Genomic DNA, 19,089 nt, shown 5'->3' with positions numbered 1-19,089 from the left:
AAAAATTTAATGCTTCTAGAGAATAAAATTTAAAAAATATAAATAAGACATTAGCTCGTATTAACAATAATAAACAAGGACGATTGGTGGGCTCCTAGATTCTTAAATATTTTTTATATTTTTAGGGTGTCCTTTATACTTGAAAGATCGAAAGCACCAAAAAGATTGATTTTCTTTTTCAACCTCAAAATATTGACGATTGTGCAAAAAAACTGAAAAAGAGGATTTATTAAATTGTAAGAGATACTTTTTATGTTTCTAACGTATTAAAGCTTTAATTTTTAGTAGGCATTTGCGTTTTTTATTTTTTTTTGAGGAAAAATTAACCATTTTTGCTTTAAACATTAAATATATTGTTGATTTATTTATTATAAAAAAGGTGTTTTTTTTCAATGAGAAGAAGTGGTACCTGTTTTTTATTAGAAATTGGTTCTTTTGTTTATCTGGTATAGAAATTGTCAACGGTGTTGGTAGAGATAGACGTGGAGAACGAAGTGAACGTGAACGTGAACGTATTGAAAGAAACGATCGGAATGAACGAAGATCAGATCGTGATAGGCCTCGGAGAGATGTGCCTTCTGATAGGGAGGATAGGCATTATTATCATTCTGAAAGACCTTTAAGACATGAAAGAGCTAATGATCGTGATCGAGAACATGGTCATCGCCGGAGTCGAGAAGAAGATGAACGGCGAAGGCGTCGTAGAGATGAAGAATACGCTCAGAATGAGCGGAATCATGACATGGTGCATTCTCTTGGGTCAGGTCGTCCAGAAAGAGAGAGAGATGAACGTCCGGACCGTATTAATCGTGATCGGCGTAGTGGGAGAGAAGATTGGTATAGACGGAGTAGAAGCCCACGTTATCGTGGTCGGGAGCCTACTCCTGATCTTACAGATATTGTGCCTATTAATGAGCGCCGGCGCAGAATGAGTATGTGGGATGTAAAACCTACTGGATATGAAGCAATTACAGCAGAACAAGCAAAAATGTCTGGTAAAACAATTCTAAATATATTTTTATTATGGTTAAGAGTTCCAGGTCTATTTCCATTACCAGGAGCACCAAGACAATCTATGATGGATTTATCTAAACTTTCTACTGTACATAAAGGACCAGGTGCTATGAATATTCCTAATCCGCAGGCCTTGCAGCCTTTGCAATCTAGACAATCCAGAAGGATACATGTTGGGAATATTCCTCAACCAATTGATGAAGAACATCTTGTAAACTTTTTTAATGATACAATGAGTTGTCTTAATGTCACAACATCTGGTGACAATCCTGTCATAAGTGCCCAAGTTAATCATGAAAAAGGATATGCGTTTCTTGAAGTATTTTCTCTTTTGTTTACTATTTTTTTAACTTTTTAGTTTCGACAACCTGAAGATGCAACCGTTGCTATTGGATTTGATGGAATTTCATACATGAATAATTCATTAAAAATTAGGCGACCAATGGATTACATTGTTCCTCAAATGCCTACTGATGATGGTTCATATGTTCCAGGAGTAATTTCAACAAACTTTACAGATACACCTAATAAAATTCATATTGGAGGACTCCCTACATATCTTGATGATGAGCAAGTTATCGAACTCCTTAAATCCTTTGGTGAGCTAAAAGCTTTTAATTTAATTAAAGATGCAGCAACAAATGAGTCAAAAGTGAGTTTATATAAATAATATTATATTGTACTTAAAGTGCAAAGGGTTTTGCATTTTGTGAATATGTGGATCCTGATGTGACGGATATTGCGTGTGAGGGTCTTAACGGAATGGAGCTTGGTGATAAAATTTTAGTCGTAAAACGTGCAAGTATTGGAACAAAGCAGAAACCCATTTCAACATCTGGTGGTGGAATTGCCAGTATTACTATGTTAGCAGAAGAAGAGGGTCAATTACGACCAACACGAGTATTGCAAATGTTTAATATGGTTACTCCTGAAGAATTGCAGGATGATGATGAATATGAAGGTTAGTTATAAAAAACTATTTATATTTTTGTTTAAAAGCACTAGAAATTTCGGAAGATATTAGAGACGAATGCTCGAAATATGGAAAAGTATTAGATTTAAAGATTCCTCGAGGTATTGGTGGTAGCCGTTCAAATTTTGGTGTAGGAAAGGTTGTATTTTAAATTGTTTAAATATTAATTGTTAATTATTTTCAGGTTTACGTACGGTTTGAAACAGAAATGTCCTGTTTAAAAGCAATGAAAGATCTTGCTGGTCGGAAATTTTCAGATCGTACTGTATTAACAAGTTTTTATCCAGAAGAGAATTACGAAGTAGGAGCTTGGTAGATACAGCAAATATTGTAGATAGTTAAAGTTTATCACTAAATATTTTTATATTTTCACTATCTACCTTATATCGATCTTTTGTTATCTTTGACAATTTAACTAGTAATATATCTGAATTTTATAATTTTTTACATTTTATATATTAAATTATCTAAAATTATAAAAAAATAAAACAGTAAAATAATTTAATAAAATTACTTTCAAAGAAATATGTATTATATAAGTATTTATATAAATAATTTTAATATTGATTCATACTTTGTATCTATGTTTCGAAAATGATGAAACATAAATAGTTAAATTTATTTTTTTATAAATACTATATATAAAATATATAAAAATAAACTTAGTGCAATATATACAGTTCTGTTAAGTAAATGTGATTTAATTTTTTCAATTTATGAAAAATTACAAAATATATGTATAAAAAAATAATTTAAAAAAAAAAAAATAAAACTTTTAATAACTTCATTATAGAATATATATTAATCACAGATATCATTATTATCAACCAACTTTTTTCAAGAACAAATATTTATATTTTGTTTTATAAAATTAGATCTTTTAATACCACCTTTTTCAAAAGAAATTATTTGAACATATTTACAATATATTTCCGATTCAAAATAAAAAAAAACCATTCTTGTAAAAATAGTAATACTATTAATCATCTGTTCGAAAAGATATTCTAACTCTTTTTGTTACATAAGGTAAATCTTTAGAACTACCAGAAGAATCGCCATCTGTTTTCCTACGTTTTTTCTTTTTTTGTGTTGTTGATGTATCAGAATCATCACAGAACTCGTTTTTATGAAGAAACTACAATAAAAATTTAATAATATAAAATAAATAATATCCAAAACACCTTTAAAAAAGTTCCCGAAGAAAAAGAAAAAAGACGGTCGTTATCAGTATAATCTGCACGCTTCTTATAACTTGAGCCTTTAAGAAATCCATCAAATCCCCGTATAATATTCCCTCCCTGAGCTGTATCTTCTAAATACGCCCCTTCAAGCTTGTATATTTTTTCCTCCAATGCAGCCTATCCGCAAATTAAAACATATAAATAAAAACAATATATATTAATAATGCACTCACAAGAGTTTTATCTACTGAGTTCTTTTTACTGATCAATTCTCGTAATTCTTTCTTTTTATCTTCATAATACTCCATTGTTGGCTATTTGCGTCAAAATAAGCCCATTTTTTAAACAAAAAAAATACCCATTCTCCTTTGTTATATCCGTTATTTAAATTCTCTTTAACCTGTTCTTCTTCTTCCTTTATTTGCTGAGATACTGTCATTATTAATTATTTTAAAATTTCATGTTGTTAAACGGTTGCTATGGTAATGTTTTTGTAAAATCAACCAAAATTTAATTAATATCGTTAAATTTAAGCCATTTAATCATTTAAATATACTTTTATCTATTTGAATATATTATTTGTGTGTTTTTAGATTCATTTGTTCTTAAATTATGGATTCAAAACAGAAAATTTCAGAAAAAACATTTGAAAACTTGATGCAATCATATCGTCCAAAGACCAGATCTACATCAGAATGGGAGGCATCATATAATCATCTACGAAGATTGGTTCTTTCAGAAGGGCTTCCTTCATCATCAGAAGGCTCAGTATGATTTTTTTCTAATTAACGTAATTAATAATATATTAGTCATCTGTACGGCCCTATGTTTGGTGTATATTTCTAGGAGTGGAGCCAATGCCAGCAAACTCATATTTATCGTTGATACATAAAGGTGCATCATCGGGTAATTCATTAATATTAAGTATTATTATATATATATATTATTAGTATACAATAAAATTCGGAATGATACTTTTCGTACTTTAGCAACAGATCCACTTTTTCGTCGAAAAGTATCTGAAGCATCGCTTATACGGCTTTTGAACTCTTTTGTTTGGTACATGGAGAGTCACAATTCACCGATATCATATATACAAGGCATGAATGTTATAGCAGCACCTTTTCTTTACACATCTAAATCAGAAACGGAGGCATTTTCTTTATTCACAACATTTATTTCAGTCCAATGTCCTTTATATGTTGCTTCTACGCTAGAAGGTGTTCATCGTGGTATTAAGGTATATTTATACACATTTTATTTCTATCTAATGTAATTAGCTTTTTGATAAATGTTTAGAAATTGTTGATATTAAATTATATTTATATTTGCAATCAAAAAATCTGCAATCTAAAGTTTATGCTTTTCCATGTATTATTTACGGTTATATTGTTCTATGATTAATAGTTATATAGCTATTTTAACATTTTCCGCATGTACACCTCCTCTTTCAGAAGTATTAGTGCTTTGGGATTTTTTATTAGCATATGGCGTATATTTAAATGTTTTATGTGTCGTTGCACAACTTTTAATTATACGCGACGATATTCTCCATCATCCTAGGTAATAAATAAACATATTTGACATATTTATATATATATAGTCCAATAAAACTTTTAAGAAAATTTCCTCAACTACCAGCCAAAATAGTAATTGGAATTGCAGTAAGCCTTATTAAAAAAATTCCTTCTGAACTTTATGATTTATTAATAAGACATTCTTGGGATAATTCTGCTGGACCAGAAATAGATAAATTATAATATATATATTATTTTTTTATAAATATACACTTGTTTTAAAAAATTGAATTATTAATATTTAACAATAATAGATTCTGCATAATTTCTCATAGATAAAAGTGAATACACCATTATGTTTTTATTCATTAGTATTTGATATTTTATCATTACAGTTTATTTCATCTAAGGATATTTTTTTTGGAAGTCTTTTTTCCATTTCAATTGTTCTATTTTTAAACATTGAAAGATCTGATGTAAATAAAACACATTGTGCCCAACCTGCATAACTTCCCCATAGATTCCTAAAATAATCACCAATTATGTTATAAAGTCCTTTATTAATTGTTTTATATTTTCCTGAACTAAGATTATAATCTCTTCGAGCAATTTGCCAAACTAAGCATTTTTAAATATGAATGTTCTACACTACATAATTCTTACCATGTGTATCTATAGGGATAGCAGATGGTTTATCAAGAGACATTAAACACTAAAAATAGTTAAATCAGTTAAAATACAAAATTTTATTTACCACACAGTCTGCTACTTTATCACCTACTCCTATTAACTCACATAAATTCTTTTTAGCTTCATTATATGGTTTATTTCTAAGACTTTCAAACCATTCTTTAGGCCGTTCATTCTCAATTATCCATGCTGTTTTTTGAATAAATTTTGCTCTGTATCCAAAGCCTAATTGTCTCAATTCAGACTCCACAGATGACTCTGAAAGTTTTGCTGGTGTAGGAAAGTTAAAATAATCAATATTCCTCACTGTTCCTACCAATGAACCATATCTGGAACAAAGAATATCAACCTTATATACTTAAAAAGGTGCCAAGTACTGCAATTGATCTTTTACCATCTTTGTTATCCGGCGAATATTATTATTACTCGAACAAATAAAACAAATCAAGTTTTCCCAAGGATCCTGCCGCAAAATCCGAACACCTTTAAACCTTCTCATTTGTAACTTAAAGTTTTTATCCTTATGTGCCCATTCTTTATATAAATCACACAAACGAACTGATAAATTGAAGTAATTTTCAAGAAATGCAATATGTTCCTTTTCATTTTTCATAAAAGCCAATTCTCTGCTTATTACTCTATAATAAACGTATGATGCTATTCAATTTACACCATTCCTTGCTTTTCCATGTATTTTTTACCATCTTGTTTTAATAAAATAATCATATTATTAAACGCACAAGACCATTCATCGCCCAAATATTTCCAACGAAACGCTTGTCCTGCCTGTAACGTAGTTTCTAAGCGTACTAAACCTTTGTTATTCTTTTTTTTACATGTTTTAACAAGCTTTACACTCATCTGGCTTAATTTTAATTTTTCTCCAGACAGACATAAGATTTTTTAAATATTCAACAGTTCTTGAAACTAAGTAATTTTATGTAGATGAGGTAAGAAGTATTTTTCTAATTTTATTAAAAATTTTGCAAAATATTAAACATGAAGCTAAATCTTTTGTATGTAGACGTGTTTTAAAGGTTTAAAATAGCATTATTTTTAAGATGGAACTATCTTTAAAAGAAGTACAAAATACAGAAAATAAACATACAATGGAGCAAATAACACCTGATAATAATGCAATTCGTACAGAACCATCGCTTTTAGTGCAAGAAATACCCCCAGTAGCCATTTCACCACACACAACAGTGGTTTCTTCTCATCAGGCACCACTTCCTTATTATCCGATATCTACATCTAATACTACTTCATTAAATGATATTGCAGAAACACATGTAATGCAATTATGCTTTGGAAGATAAAAGTAATCTAGATACAGGCACCTCCATTGAAAGAAATGGCAACAGCAACAAATATACAATCACAAAATAGAATAATTTCTACTGTTCCTACACGAATTTATTTAAACGAGAATGTGACACCAGTGCTTTTAGAAGGCATGAAAATTATTGCAAAAGAAAGGTATGTATCTATAACAAACAAGGTAGTTTTAATTGAAAGGGCAGACCCCCCAATCCATTACAAGTACTTGGCGAATATTTAATTAATAAAAGTAAAAAATAGCAATACTTTTAATGAAGAAATATGTACATATTTTGCTTATAACAACTGCGTAGAGATTTGTTACAAAAATATATTTATGCAATTAATGTAGATGCAGTTGCACTCTCATATTTCCAAACAGGAGGAAGAGCACCTGTACTATAGATAGGTTAGATAAATAATATTTAAGGAAGAAAGAAACCGTCTGTAGTATCGCGCTAAACGATGAATTCTACTTTCAATAAGAATAAGACGGAATTTCGAATCTTTATCCTTCCGGTTGCGTTCAAGGTGCTTTCGAACTGTTACTGCCTATTTAGATATTAATTAAGAACATAATTTATAAAAGACAAAGACCTTTTTTATTAAGTGATATAAATCCTCAGGTATTTTTGGTGCAAGCCCTTATTTTTATCAGTTTTTTTGTTTTTTTGATAAAAAATTAATTCTAACCATTGGATTTAAGAATCCTTAAAATTTTGTTACCTAAAGACATTTAGGAATATCCCAAGTATACATGGCTATCATGTAACCTGTAATAAATCTCACTTGAGGGATCCCATGACTATCACGTAAAACTACACCAATTTGACTCGGAGAAAACCCTTTTTTTGCATATTTAAATATCAGGTCACAAACTTCTTCTGACTCTATTTTACACCATGAAGGAGGAGCACGACAATAGGGCAATGCTGAGCTTGAAATGCCCTTTCCTGCTATGCTTAATACTTTATCCACTAATCATAAATACAAACCAGGTGTGTGCATACGACCCATCTTGAATTAACGTATTTTTTTCCCAAAAAAAACACTTATATATAAAACTGGGTGATATTTTTCGTTTTTCTTACGAAAAACTCTTTTATTAATATCCTGATTCCTCTTTTTTCGAGATTTTTTTTCTGCAAAGATTTTGCACGATCAATACAGATTTTCACAGCACTTAAAGCTGGTTAGCACGATGATTTCAAATTCTATAAAATTATAATAAAAAATAAATAATATAAAGAAATAACTATATAGAAGACAATATTTAATATATTTTTCAATAAATACATGATAGTACATGGTAGAAAAAGTTATTTTAATTGTTTTATTTATATTTTTTAATTTCATAAAAAAATACAATAGATTAAATTGTAAATAGTAAAAAAACATAAAATATACAAATATAAATTACTAAACTGCTTTCTTTTATTATTTGTATATATTTGATTTTTTTCTAATTTTTAAAAGATATGGATTAGGGTCGATTGCGCAAATGACAACAATCAGCGATAACCTCATCAAAAGTTATATTCAAGAATAAAGACAATTGGTATTTAAAATAAGTTTAAAAAGATGATCTTTTAAAATATATCTAATTGATTAACAGAAATATTTTTTATCTGAGAGAATTGCTTTTTTGGACGTATTTTTTACCAAAATAAAAGCTGGATCAGAAAAAAATAATTCCATTAAACTGGAAGAAAAAGGATCAATTTTTAGCAACTGAAACTAAACACAAAACAAGCAAATGTTTTGGTTTGTTTCAAGAATAGTTGTATATTTTCTTCTGGCATATCAAAGCGTCGCAGATACGACAGATGTAATAGTTCCAGAAATAGATCTTTCAGAATATGGAAAAGCAGTGATTACAGGGGATTTTTCTGGTATTAGTTTTTATGCATATAATAAGAGAGGGAAGTTACTTAGTGCTTCGAATACATACAATAATGAGCTTTTTATTCAAGGATCAAATGGAATCCTTACATCACTTGGTATAATTAATGGTATTATTAATGTCATGATTACGATAAAAAATGGAAACGATGTCTATATTGTTATTGGGGGTGAATTTTCTCGTATAGGAGATACAAAAACTAGTAATATTCTTCTTTATAGTTTACATAGATCAACGTTTATTACACTTAAGAAAGGAATTCCAAATGGAGTTGTGAAATCTTTATATTATGATGAAATAAATAAACATATTTACGTTGGTGGAAAATTCCATTACAACAATTCATTAAATGCTATTGTCTGGGATCTTCATAAAAGTACTTGGATAGAACTTCCCTTTCAAGGATTCAATGGTATTGTTAATTCAATATCCAGAGGCAGTAATCAGAATATTTTATTTGGCGGCGATTTCGAAAATACCATCTCACACATTGGAGATACGCTTTCAGCCTTTTCTAAATGCAAAAGACAGGTATTAAATCTTCAAACGGCATGGGTAGCTAAATATCATAAATATTATATATTTTATCTTATTCTTTTAGATTTCATCTGAGCATTCTAGTTCTAATGAAAAGTATTCTAACCCAAGGAATATTATATGTCCAGATGTTTATAAAGATAAATCTTCTTGGATTTTAGCTGACGCAAAAATTGGAAAATGGATTGCAATCTTTCAATATGTTTTTAGACCCAAGAAAATTCGTTTTAAAAATTCAGATGTATCGAATTATGGAACAAAAACTTTTAGATTAATTTCTCTTCCAATTAATGGAATCATGAATTTTAGCTATATTGATCCTGTTACAAAAAAACAAGCATTTTGTGAAGCATCATGTCCACTTCAGCAAGATTTTTTAGATTATCAGGAATTCGACTTTGTAAATGTTATTCCTATGATTGGATTTAGAATTGAAATTATGGAGTGGTACGGAAAGGGAGGTGGATTGAAAGAAATCGAAGTCTTGCTCAATGGTATTATATATATATATATTTATTTACTAGTATATAAATATATTATAGATATTGAGACACACGCTCTAAATATGTTTAATGAACCCTATTGTGTTAGTAGGGATTTACGCTCAAATTCATACGTTACAGGAGGCCCTTGGAAAATGGTTAGAGCTAATGGTGAGAGTTATCTTTCTACAAACCTTTCTGGATTAGCTCTGGAAAACTCATCAGTTACATTCGAGCCGCGAATACAACAAGGTGGATATTATTATATTCAATTATACACGCCAGGATGTATTCCGGATAATACATGTTCATTGCGTGGAATGGTAATATTAGAAATTTATTATCAAGAGAATACAGAACCTAAAACAACTGTTGTTTATCAGAATCAAAATTATGGAAAAATTGATGTTATATATGAAGGATATATATATCCAATATCTCCTTCATTTAAACCTCGTGTAGTTTTAACTCCTGTCAAAGGCCAGCATAGAAACCTTAATGTCGTTGCATTACGTATCAGATTTGTTCCAATATCTTTTTTTATTACACTCAATGGTATTTATGAATATAATCCTTCTAAATATTCTGCACAAACACCTGATCAACGAACAGTGAACTCTTCTATAGATATTCTTAGGTCTTTATTGCCACATGATGCTGTTATTTCATCTATTATTCATGATTCATCTCAAACTATAATAGCTGGACGGTTTTTTAGTAAAGGAGATATTGCTTTCTCTAATATATTACAAATAACTCATCATGTAAGTTCTTTAGCATATGGAGGAGTAAATGGAGAAATTTTTTCAATGCTTTTATATAACAGAATACTTTATATTGGCGGGAAATTTGATAAAGTTGTTGGTTCATCTTCAAGCGCAATTAACAATGTTGTATCATATTCTATCAATGACAATTCTTGGATATCACTTTTATGGGGTCTAAATGGTGTTGTATATAACATTTTTAAGTATCGTGCTTCGATAAATGGTACTTATAAATTCTACATAGCGTTTTCTGGTGATTTTACACAAATTTTATCGTTTAATAATGAAAAATTATCTGACGTAAATGGGTTTGCTTTATGGGATCCAGATAACAAAAAATGGATTATAGATATAGATTTATATGTAGACGGACAAATAACAAATTCTATAATGGCTTTAGATAGTGTATCACTAACATCAGGAAACATTAGAGCATTACACTCTTTAACAGCATTTGGTGCAGTATTTTTAGATTCTTCAAAACACGTTCATTCTCTTTACCCACTATCTTTTTCAAAATCATTTAAATCTTCTTTTAATTCACTATCTAAACGCAATATAAATAAATTTTCTAAAATTAAAAATTCAGTTTATACAGGAATATTTTATAAACTACTTTCTCAATCTTTAATAATTCTTGGCGGTCAATTCATAACTAGAAATTATGAAAATAAATTAATAAAAAACATTGCTATAGTAAACGATTCAGAAGTAACAGGAATTGATATAGACTTAGATCCTTCTAGTATTATATTAAGTATTATTGTGCATAAAAATATTTTATATGCAGGGGGATATCTTTGGGGCAAAATTAATGGCGATAACATAAATGGAATATTTATGTATGATTTTAAAAAGAAAAAATCTTATCAAACGTTTCAACTTCCTGGTACATATCTTTTAAGATTTACTAATGTTTACTAATTAATTAAAGGAAAAGATGTTCAAGTAAATTCTCTTTCTATGCGTCCAAAATCGGATCAACTCATTGTTGCTGGTAAATTCGATATGGCAGGGTTATTACCATGTAATGGATTTTGTATATTTGAAACTTCATCCCAAAAATGGAAATCTCCTTCAGTAGGTTTTTCAGGACAAATAACCTCTTTAGCATGGTTTGATGTATGTCCTAATTTTGTTATAAATTTTATTAAAAAATATATTTAGGAGAATTCTTTGTTATTAAGTGGAATTATAAATTTAAATGGAACGTTGTTAAATTTAGTAAAATACCATTTTGATACTTCAACATGGTCTACGGTTCTATCTAAAGGTATTTCTCTTCCTGGACCAGCATTTTCGATTTTGCTTGATAAAAATCATCAAAATTCTATTTATTTAACAGGAAAGAAAGAAGATGGTCATATATATTTTAATAAATGGAATGGATCAACTCTTTTACATCTAGGTAAGAATTAAATATTCTATTTTAATAGAATTGAAAAGGTCTAGATTCTGAGTTATTACTGGGTTCAATAATAACTCATTTACGTGTTATTCCATTAAAACACAAACATCGTCCAAATAATATTATTCCTGAAGACGTAATGATTTTGGCACTTGGTTCCCTAGTATTTTCTTTTGGAAATGTAACTGGAGCATTTTATGATGGAAATGATTGGATACCATATTTAATATCATCTACTTCAACTGGCGAGCCTGGAATGGCGAGTTCTTTGTTTTTTGAACATGAAATTTACCCATCATCTCGTAAATATCTTGCTAAGGGTTTTGTTGTTTTGATATCTCTCTCAATTAGTTTATTTATTATATTTTTAATGACATTATATAGAGTAATTATTTCTAAGTATCGAAAAAAAAAAGGAATACTACAAACATCATATTTTCCTAAAGATATAAAACTACATGAAGCATCACCAATAGGTATTCCTAATGAGTCTAACGTAGGGAATTTATAAATTCAATAAATAATTGGGCATGGTTTTGGTAAAATTTTGGTATTAAATATTTTTTTCATGTATTTTTTGAATTATAATATGGTTTTATTTAATGTAAAAATTCAAAAGCATTAGTCATTAAATATATATAATTATTAATATATGCTACCTATATGTCAAATTATATGGTATTTTTCAAACTAAATAATATATTTCAAAAGTATAATGTAACCTATTTATATTTTATCGTTATTTATACTTTTAGAAAAATTTATTATATAATTAATAATGATATCTAGACCATAATATCTAAATTTATTTGAGATATTAAAAATATTTTATATATTTATCTTTTATCTTATTTTTATAATTTAAAATAAATAAAATTTATAATGATTTTTATATAAGAAACTCTAAATTAGATAAAAAATTTGAGTTACTGAAGAATTCTTTTCTATTTATCTATTATATATATGCATCATTCATAAATTTTTTAACAAAAAAAATTATTTTTGCATTGTGCTTTCATTACATATTCTACATATTCTACATATTTTAAATTGAATATAAAATTTATGTTCCTTTAGATTTTTAACTTTAGATTTTTAATTTTTATTTTAAAACCTTTATATTTAAATATTTTCAAATAAGAAGAATATAAAATATTAAATAAAGCCATCTCATATTTACTAATACAAATATTTTTAAACTTTTAAATATTTACCATTTTAAAATCATTAAAACTATCAATAAAAATATTTTTTTTAATATTAAAAGAATTTTAGAAAAAAATTATAGATATTTTATTAATACGATAACATCATAGAACATTAAAACCATCTGAAACTATCTAAAAATATTATAATAAACATTTCACATATAAGAACTAACAGTTAAGAATTTAAGAAAACCAGTATCCGAATTAAGACTATTTATTAGATATAAAGAAGATACAATACCATATTTTATTATCATAAATAATATCTTAGTAAAAAAAATTTAAATTATTATATATATACTCAAACAAACTGAATAGATTATTGATTTATGAATAAAAAAATTAAATTCATATTTAAAAAATCATGAAAATATTTTATTTTTCAAAATGACATGCCTTAAGAAAAGTTTCTAAAGAGTCTGGATGATGAGATGATAGCATCCCATGGCCGAGATTACATATTAAATGCTATAAAAAGATAAAAAACATATAATTTAAAAAAAATATATTTTACTTGTTTTCCACCACCAAAAGCTTGAATCATTTTTTTTGTTCTTTGTGTAATCGTATCTGTGTCTCCAAAAAGAACGCTAGGATCTAAATTGCCTTGAAGTGTGCAGCGTCCAGCGTTTATTTTTTGTGCTTCTTCAGGATCAAATGTCCAATCTATGCTAACGCATTGATATCCAAGATCGCACAGCCAATCTAGTGCATACCAAGCACCTTTTGCAAATACAATCATTGGTACTAATGGATGTTTAAGCTCTATAAGGCGCTCAGGTAATTTTTTCGCAATATCCTTAAGATAAGGTAAAGAAAAGTCTTTAAAATCATGTGGAGATAGCTCTCCAGCACATGAATCAAATACTTGAATAATCTAAAAGAATCAAAATAGTTACATATGCAAAACAGAATTACTTGTGCACCAGACACAATCTGTTGTGCAAGAAATTCAATCACAACCTTTGTTAAATATTCAAGTAATCTTTTACTATCTTCTGGATATTTATAAATCCATGCTTTTGAGTTCTCAAATCCCTTAGAATCACCTCGTGTCATAAAAGCCATTAGTGTCCATGGAGCTCCTGCAAATCCAAAAAGTGGAACTCGTCCATTCAATTTTTTTCTTGTTAACTTAATTGCTTCCATTACATATCCTAACTCTTTTTTTACATCAATATTAAAATTAAGTTTGGAAATATCTTCAGATGTTTTAAGAGGATTCAAAAAACGAGGACCTTTTTTATCAAGCATTTCAATAGCCATACCTAACGCTTGTGGAATTACAAGAATATCACAAAATATAATAGCAGCATCAATTAAACCAGTATACCTATCAATAGGAAGCATAGTAATTGCAGATGCAATCTCTGGAGAGCGACATTTAGCAAAAAAATCTAAATTTTTCCCTATTTCATGATATTCTAAATTGACAATCAGATAACTGTTTTTCTTTATTAAAAAAAGAAATACCTGGTAAGTAACGGCCTGCTTGACGCTAGAAACATAAGAATCACTTAAAAATTTTGAAAAAAGGTCAATTGCCATCACCCAAACAGGTGGACGCTCCACCTTTTCGCCTATACAAAATTAATAGTATTAAACTTGTTTTTAAAGTATTTTTTTTCAAAAAAAACCTTTTGCCGCTCTTAAAATCAAATCATTTTTTATATTTTGAAATTCAGAGTTCATTTAGATTTATTTTTATTAAAATTCTTAAGTTCTAAAATTTTATAAATTTCATATGTCTCGAAGTCTTCACTACAAAAAATTAAATACTTAATGAAACATCCTATCCAAGTTTTACTAGCACATCATCAAAAAGATAATATATATTTAGGAATTGGACAGGATATTTATGTTATAAACTCGAAAACTGGAGAAAAAATAGCAAGCTGGAGTCTTCCAAAACCAATTATTATTCAACAAAAGGAAACAGTAAATAATATATCAGTTGTGCAGTGTTTTAGTATTAGCACTACTTATAATCTTCTTTTTGTGTCTAGCAATGATAAATTATTAAGAATTTTTGATATTTCAGAAGGATTGAATCTTCAAGATGAAAAGTATAATAGATAATGTTAAAAGACAAAAAAGTATTGATATTTAATAATAGACAATGCAGAAAACGACCGTGTACAATAGTGCCTATTGATTCATTATCAAAAGTTTTTGTTAGTGATAAATTTGGGGATGTTTACTCTTTTTCATTAAATCAAGATTCGCAAATAGATATAGACACAAGTCCTATTCCATCAAATCTTGTGTTAGGTCATATTTCTATGATTACAGATATGGTTGTTACACATGATTCTAAGTATTTAATTACGTCTGACAGAGATGAACACATTAAAATAAGTCATTTACCAAATTGTATTGTTATTAAAGGTTATTGTCTAGGACATCATGAGTTATATAGATTGTTTGTGATATATTTGTATTAAACTAGTCTAGATTTGTTTCAAAACTCTGTATTTTATCATGGGAACAGGATATTTTAATATCAGGAGGAGGAGACCCATATTTATTCATTTGGAACTGGAGAACTCAAGAATTGTTGTGCAAAATAGATTTAATAGATCTCTTTTATGAAAAATTACAGTCTATGGATAGAATTAATAAGGATATATATGTTTTGGAAAAAAAAAAAATTGCAATTATTGGTATTCAAGAAATACCACAAAAAAAAGAAATTGCAATTATCATTGAAAAGTAATTACTTTTTATTCTTTAAGATTATTTATCTCTAACGCTTATAATAAAAGAGTACCACTGTTATTAATATTTGGAGATTTAATATCGAAAAAACCTACATTGAAAGTTATTGAATTGCTTCCGGGAAATCCTTTAAGTATTACTTTGGATAAAAACAATATACTTTGGGTGTCTTTAGATAATTCTGATGATGGCAATGTCCCTGTTATATATTTGTTTCCAAAAGTAAAAAAATAACTTGATTTGAATTCTTCTTTTAATATAGTATTAGAATGAAGAAATTGAAAAAATAGAAATGGAATTAAATAGAACATTGACTATAGAAGGTAATACATGTTCTTTTTAAAAAGATTATGCTTAAAGTTTACAGTTAATCATAAATTTTATCCATTATATAATTTTGCACAAATTCGGAAACAAAGAAAAGATTAAAAATATCATCAAATATATATTTAAAATCATTTAAAATATTTTATATAAAGATATGAATGTATATTATTTATTTTCAGATATTTAAAATCGTAAATTTCAACTTCGAGCATAAGCCATAAAATGAGGCAAAAACGTATGAAATCATATAAAAAGTTAATGCAAATTTATAAAATACATTTTGGATTTCGGGAGCCTTATCAGATATTAAGTATATTTCTATTTATCATTTTTTTTAATTTATTTTCTTGATTTTAGTTGACGCCGACTACTTACAGGATTCTATGAAATATAAAATTGATATAATAAAACAACTTGAGCGTGCACTTCAGGGAAAAATAAAGCCAAGTTAATTGTATTTTTCTCTTAAAGTACAAAAGTTGAGCTGAAATAGTGATTACTCAATGCTGTATTCAAAAATTATATGAAACCAAACAACAAGATATCATTTCACTTGCAAAGACTTATGAAAGACGAAGATGCAACCACAGAGATAATTACCTTTCACCTGAAGACTGTATTTATAGTATTGTTAATATTAATGGGAAAAATAAACATCGTTACGTCGTTGCAACTCAATCTCTGGATATTAGAACCAAATTACGAAGCATTCCCGGAGTTCCACTTTCTTATATCAATCGATCTGTTTTAATTCTTGAACCTTCTTCTTTTTCTACTCTTAAAGCTAGAGAATTGCAAGAACAAGAAAAACTTGGTCTTAAAGAAGAAGAAAGTAAAAAAATTCTTGGATCTAAAAGAAAACAGGAGGAGATATCTCTGCCTAAAAAGAAACGAAGAAAGGGCCCACGAGAACCTAATCCGCTAAGTGTTAAAAAAAAAAAAGTCAGATTTGTTGACCACGAACCAAAAATACAAATTGCACCTAAAATAAACATTCTTTTTGACAATGATGTAGAAAAAATTAAGAAAACAAGGCGAAAATCAAGAGGAAAATCTGGAAAAAAGCTTCATAACTCAATTCCTAAAATATCTAATCTAGAAACTACTAATATACTCAATACATCATCTCATACTAATTCAGATTTGATTTAAAAATTTATAAATACAGATGCTTCCCTTTTTTTTAACAAAAAAGAGTTCAGTAGATAACATGATTGTTTATTATTTAATATTTTTTTATTTATCTTATATTTATATATTTTTTTTTTCATTTTTGAAGCGTTTTTTTATAGGGTTAAAATACAATTGTCTAGAAATTTCATTCGATATTCTATGTCTTATAATTTAATAAAAAATTTAAGTTAATAAAAAGCTTTGAGAAGAGTGCTTTAACTATTTTCAAAAGTTTAAAACAAGATTTAAACGTATTGCATATTTTCACTTTATTAATTAAACATTTAACGCGTTTTTAAATAATCCAATGGTCAAGGATACCAAGTATTATGATGTTCTGGAAGTCCGTCCAGATGCAGGAGAAGTAATATTTAAAACATTTTAATTCTTTAAAGCTTACACATTAATAAATAGAATGATTTGAAAAAAGCATATAGAAAATTAGCCTTAAAATATCACCCGGACAAGAATCCAGCGGCAGGTGATAAATTTAAAGGTATGATATAGTTAACACAAAAAATAGTACATATTTCTAATATGTGGTGATATATAGAGATCAGTCATGCATATGAAGTACTTTCAGACCCACAAAAACGAGAAATTTATGATCGGTATGGAGAAGAAGGTCTTTTAGGAGATGGATCAGGTGGAATGGGTGGTATGAATGCAGAGGACATCTTTTCACAGTTCTTTGGTGGTAGCATGTTTGGAGGTGGTACAAATCGTGGTCCTACAGGGCCTCGAAAAGGCAAAGATCTTGTTCATCCTTTGAAAGTATCTCTTGAAGATTTATATAAAGGCAAGGTCTCTAAACTTGCATTGCAAAAGCATGTTATGTGTTCAAAATGTGATGGCCGTGGTGGGAGAGAGGGTGCAGTTAGGCAATGTAGTACTTGTAATGGTACGGGTCACAAAACAGTTACACGTGCTTTGGGTCCTATGATTCAGCGCTTTCAAACGGTTTGTCCGGATTGTAACGGGGAGGGTGAGCATATTAGGGAAAAAGATAGGTGTAAAGAGGTATGAGTTTAAAATACTGCTTCATTGTTTTTTTTTCTGATTTCATTTTAGTGTAAGGGTAAAAAAACTATTAACGAACGTAAGCTTCTTTCTGTTCATGTTGATAAAGGCATGAAAGAGGGACAGAAGATTGTGTTTAATGGAGAAGGAGATCAAGGTAGTATTTATTTTTTATTTTTTTCTCTTTTTTTATGTTTCAAGGCCCAAATATTATCCCTGGAGATGTTATTTTTGTATTGGAACAAAAAGAACATCCTCTTTATAAACGACGGGATGATGATCTTTATACTGTTCATAAAATTGATCTTTTAACGTCTCTTGCTGGAGGAAAAGTTTTTATACAACATTTGGATGATCGATTTCTTGAAATTTGTATTCTCCCAGGACAATGTATTAAACCAGGTAATGTGGCCTTAATAAATGATTTAACTAGATACTTACAATAATTAGGAGATGTTAAGGTTTTACAAGGATATGGTATGCCTTCTTATAGACATCATGATTACGGAGATTTATATGTTCGATTCGAAATTGAATTTCCAAGACCTTACTCTATTACAGATCCTGCTAGCTTTTCTCTTCTAGAAAAAATCCTTCCTCCTCGAAATGAAGTTATGATTCCTGAGAATGCAGTAATAGAGGAAGCTGCTATTTCCGATCTCGATCCAATGCAGGAAGCACGTGCAGAAGGTGCTGCTAAAGGTGGGCGAGGTACCAATGGCATGTCTGAGGAGTATGAAGATGAAGGCACACATGCCGGCGTTAGTTGCGCTCATCAATAAAAATATCAAATTATAGAACATCGTTGGTTTATCATGTAGCTTTCATTTGTCTACTTATAAAAAAATTAA

At 28.5% G+C, this 19,089-nt stretch overlaps 11 protein-coding genes across 11 annotated transcripts; 7 read left to right on the top strand and 4 right to left on the bottom strand.

Annotated features, from left to right (window-relative positions):
- Positions 1-392: 392 nt before the first annotated feature.
- T551_02843 (uncharacterized protein) lies at positions 393-2,303 on the top strand (the record flags this gene model as incomplete). The annotated part of the gene is made up of 7 exons (XM_018375106.1): positions 393-405; positions 453-995; positions 1,041-1,333; positions 1,373-1,666; positions 1,711-1,975; positions 2,020-2,126; positions 2,172-2,303. 7 exons carry the CDS (start codon positions 393-395, stop codon positions 2,301-2,303), a joined length of 1,647 nt encoding a protein of 548 aa, XP_018228647.1.
- Positions 2,304-2,966: 663 nt separating this feature from the next.
- On the bottom strand, positions 2,967-3,607 carry T551_02842 (uncharacterized protein; the record flags this gene model as incomplete). Its single annotated transcript, XM_018375105.1, has 4 exons — positions 2,967-3,122; positions 3,169-3,345; positions 3,402-3,482; positions 3,527-3,607. The coding sequence occupies 4 exons, from the start codon at positions 3,605-3,607 to the stop codon at positions 2,967-2,969; spliced, it is 495 nt and encodes a 164-aa protein (XP_018228646.1).
- Positions 3,608-3,780: 173 nt separating this feature from the next.
- T551_02841 (uncharacterized protein) lies at positions 3,781-4,928 on the top strand (the record flags this gene model as incomplete). The annotated part of the gene is made up of 6 exons (XM_018375104.1): positions 3,781-3,936; positions 3,978-4,074; positions 4,119-4,408; positions 4,449-4,539; positions 4,584-4,731; positions 4,772-4,928. 6 exons carry the CDS (start codon positions 3,781-3,783, stop codon positions 4,926-4,928), a joined length of 939 nt encoding a protein of 312 aa, XP_018228645.1.
- A 118-nt stretch (positions 4,929-5,046) lies between these two features.
- Positions 5,047-6,236, bottom strand: T551_02840 (uncharacterized protein; the record flags this gene model as incomplete). Its single annotated transcript, XM_018375103.1, has 5 exons — positions 5,047-5,303; positions 5,349-5,397; positions 5,440-5,724; positions 5,770-6,032; positions 6,077-6,236. The coding sequence occupies 5 exons, from the start codon at positions 6,234-6,236 to the stop codon at positions 5,047-5,049; spliced, it is 1,014 nt and encodes a 337-aa protein (XP_018228644.1).
- A 200-nt stretch (positions 6,237-6,436) lies between these two features.
- Positions 6,437-6,956, top strand: T551_02839 (uncharacterized protein; the record flags this gene model as incomplete). Its single annotated transcript, XM_018375102.1, has 3 exons — positions 6,437-6,667; positions 6,712-6,854; positions 6,899-6,956. 3 exons carry the CDS (start codon positions 6,437-6,439, stop codon positions 6,954-6,956), a joined length of 432 nt encoding a protein of 143 aa, XP_018228643.1.
- A 74-nt stretch (positions 6,957-7,030) lies between these two features.
- T551_02838 (40S ribosomal protein S13) lies at positions 7,031-7,712 on the bottom strand (the record flags this gene model as incomplete). Its single annotated transcript, XM_018375101.1, has 6 exons — positions 7,031-7,094; positions 7,138-7,247; positions 7,293-7,339; positions 7,389-7,421; positions 7,469-7,651; positions 7,691-7,712. The coding sequence occupies 6 exons, from the start codon at positions 7,710-7,712 to the stop codon at positions 7,031-7,033; spliced, it is 459 nt and encodes a 152-aa protein (XP_018228642.1).
- A 739-nt stretch (positions 7,713-8,451) lies between these two features.
- T551_02837 (uncharacterized protein) lies at positions 8,452-12,303 on the top strand (the record flags this gene model as incomplete). The annotated part of the gene is made up of 6 exons (XM_018375100.1): positions 8,452-9,153; positions 9,200-9,629; positions 9,678-11,273; positions 11,319-11,506; positions 11,552-11,792; positions 11,837-12,303. 6 exons carry the CDS (start codon positions 8,452-8,454, stop codon positions 12,301-12,303), a joined length of 3,624 nt encoding a protein of 1,207 aa, XP_018228641.1.
- Positions 12,304-13,375: 1,072 nt separating this feature from the next.
- T551_02836 (uroporphyrinogen decarboxylase) lies at positions 13,376-14,692 on the bottom strand (the record flags this gene model as incomplete). The annotated part of the gene is made up of 6 exons (XM_018375099.1): positions 13,376-13,468; positions 13,515-13,877; positions 13,919-14,424; positions 14,474-14,498; positions 14,552-14,580; positions 14,638-14,692. 6 exons carry the CDS (start codon positions 14,690-14,692, stop codon positions 13,376-13,378), a joined length of 1,071 nt encoding a protein of 356 aa, XP_018228640.1.
- Positions 14,693-14,782: 90 nt separating this feature from the next.
- Positions 14,783-16,147, top strand: T551_02835 (uncharacterized protein; the record flags this gene model as incomplete). Its single annotated transcript, XM_018375098.1, has 6 exons — positions 14,783-15,066; positions 15,117-15,410; positions 15,455-15,712; positions 15,766-15,940; positions 15,987-16,041; positions 16,086-16,147. 6 exons carry the CDS (start codon positions 14,783-14,785, stop codon positions 16,145-16,147), a joined length of 1,128 nt encoding a protein of 375 aa, XP_018228639.1.
- Positions 16,148-16,267: 120 nt separating this feature from the next.
- T551_02834 (rRNA-binding ribosome biosynthesis protein UTP23) lies at positions 16,268-17,197 on the top strand (the record flags this gene model as incomplete). Its single annotated transcript, XM_018375097.1, has 3 exons — positions 16,268-16,355; positions 16,403-16,492; positions 16,539-17,197. 3 exons carry the CDS (start codon positions 16,268-16,270, stop codon positions 17,195-17,197), a joined length of 837 nt encoding a protein of 278 aa, XP_018228638.1.
- Positions 17,198-17,525: 328 nt separating this feature from the next.
- T551_02833 (chaperone DnaJ) lies at positions 17,526-19,020 on the top strand (the record flags this gene model as incomplete). Its single annotated transcript, XM_018375096.1, has 6 exons — positions 17,526-17,582; positions 17,633-17,714; positions 17,772-18,238; positions 18,290-18,395; positions 18,440-18,640; positions 18,689-19,020. 6 exons carry the CDS (start codon positions 17,526-17,528, stop codon positions 19,018-19,020), a joined length of 1,245 nt encoding a protein of 414 aa, XP_018228637.1.
- Between the last annotated feature and the right edge of the window lie 69 nt (positions 19,021-19,089).

The sequence above is a fragment of the Pneumocystis jirovecii genome (assembly GCF_001477535.1).
Source record: "Pneumocystis jirovecii RU7 chromosome Unknown supercont1.13, whole genome shotgun sequence".
NCBI classification, from domain to species: domain Eukaryota; kingdom Fungi; phylum Ascomycota; class Pneumocystomycetes; order Pneumocystales; family Pneumocystaceae; genus Pneumocystis; species Pneumocystis jirovecii.
This window is presented reverse-complemented; position numbering and strand designations above follow the sequence as displayed.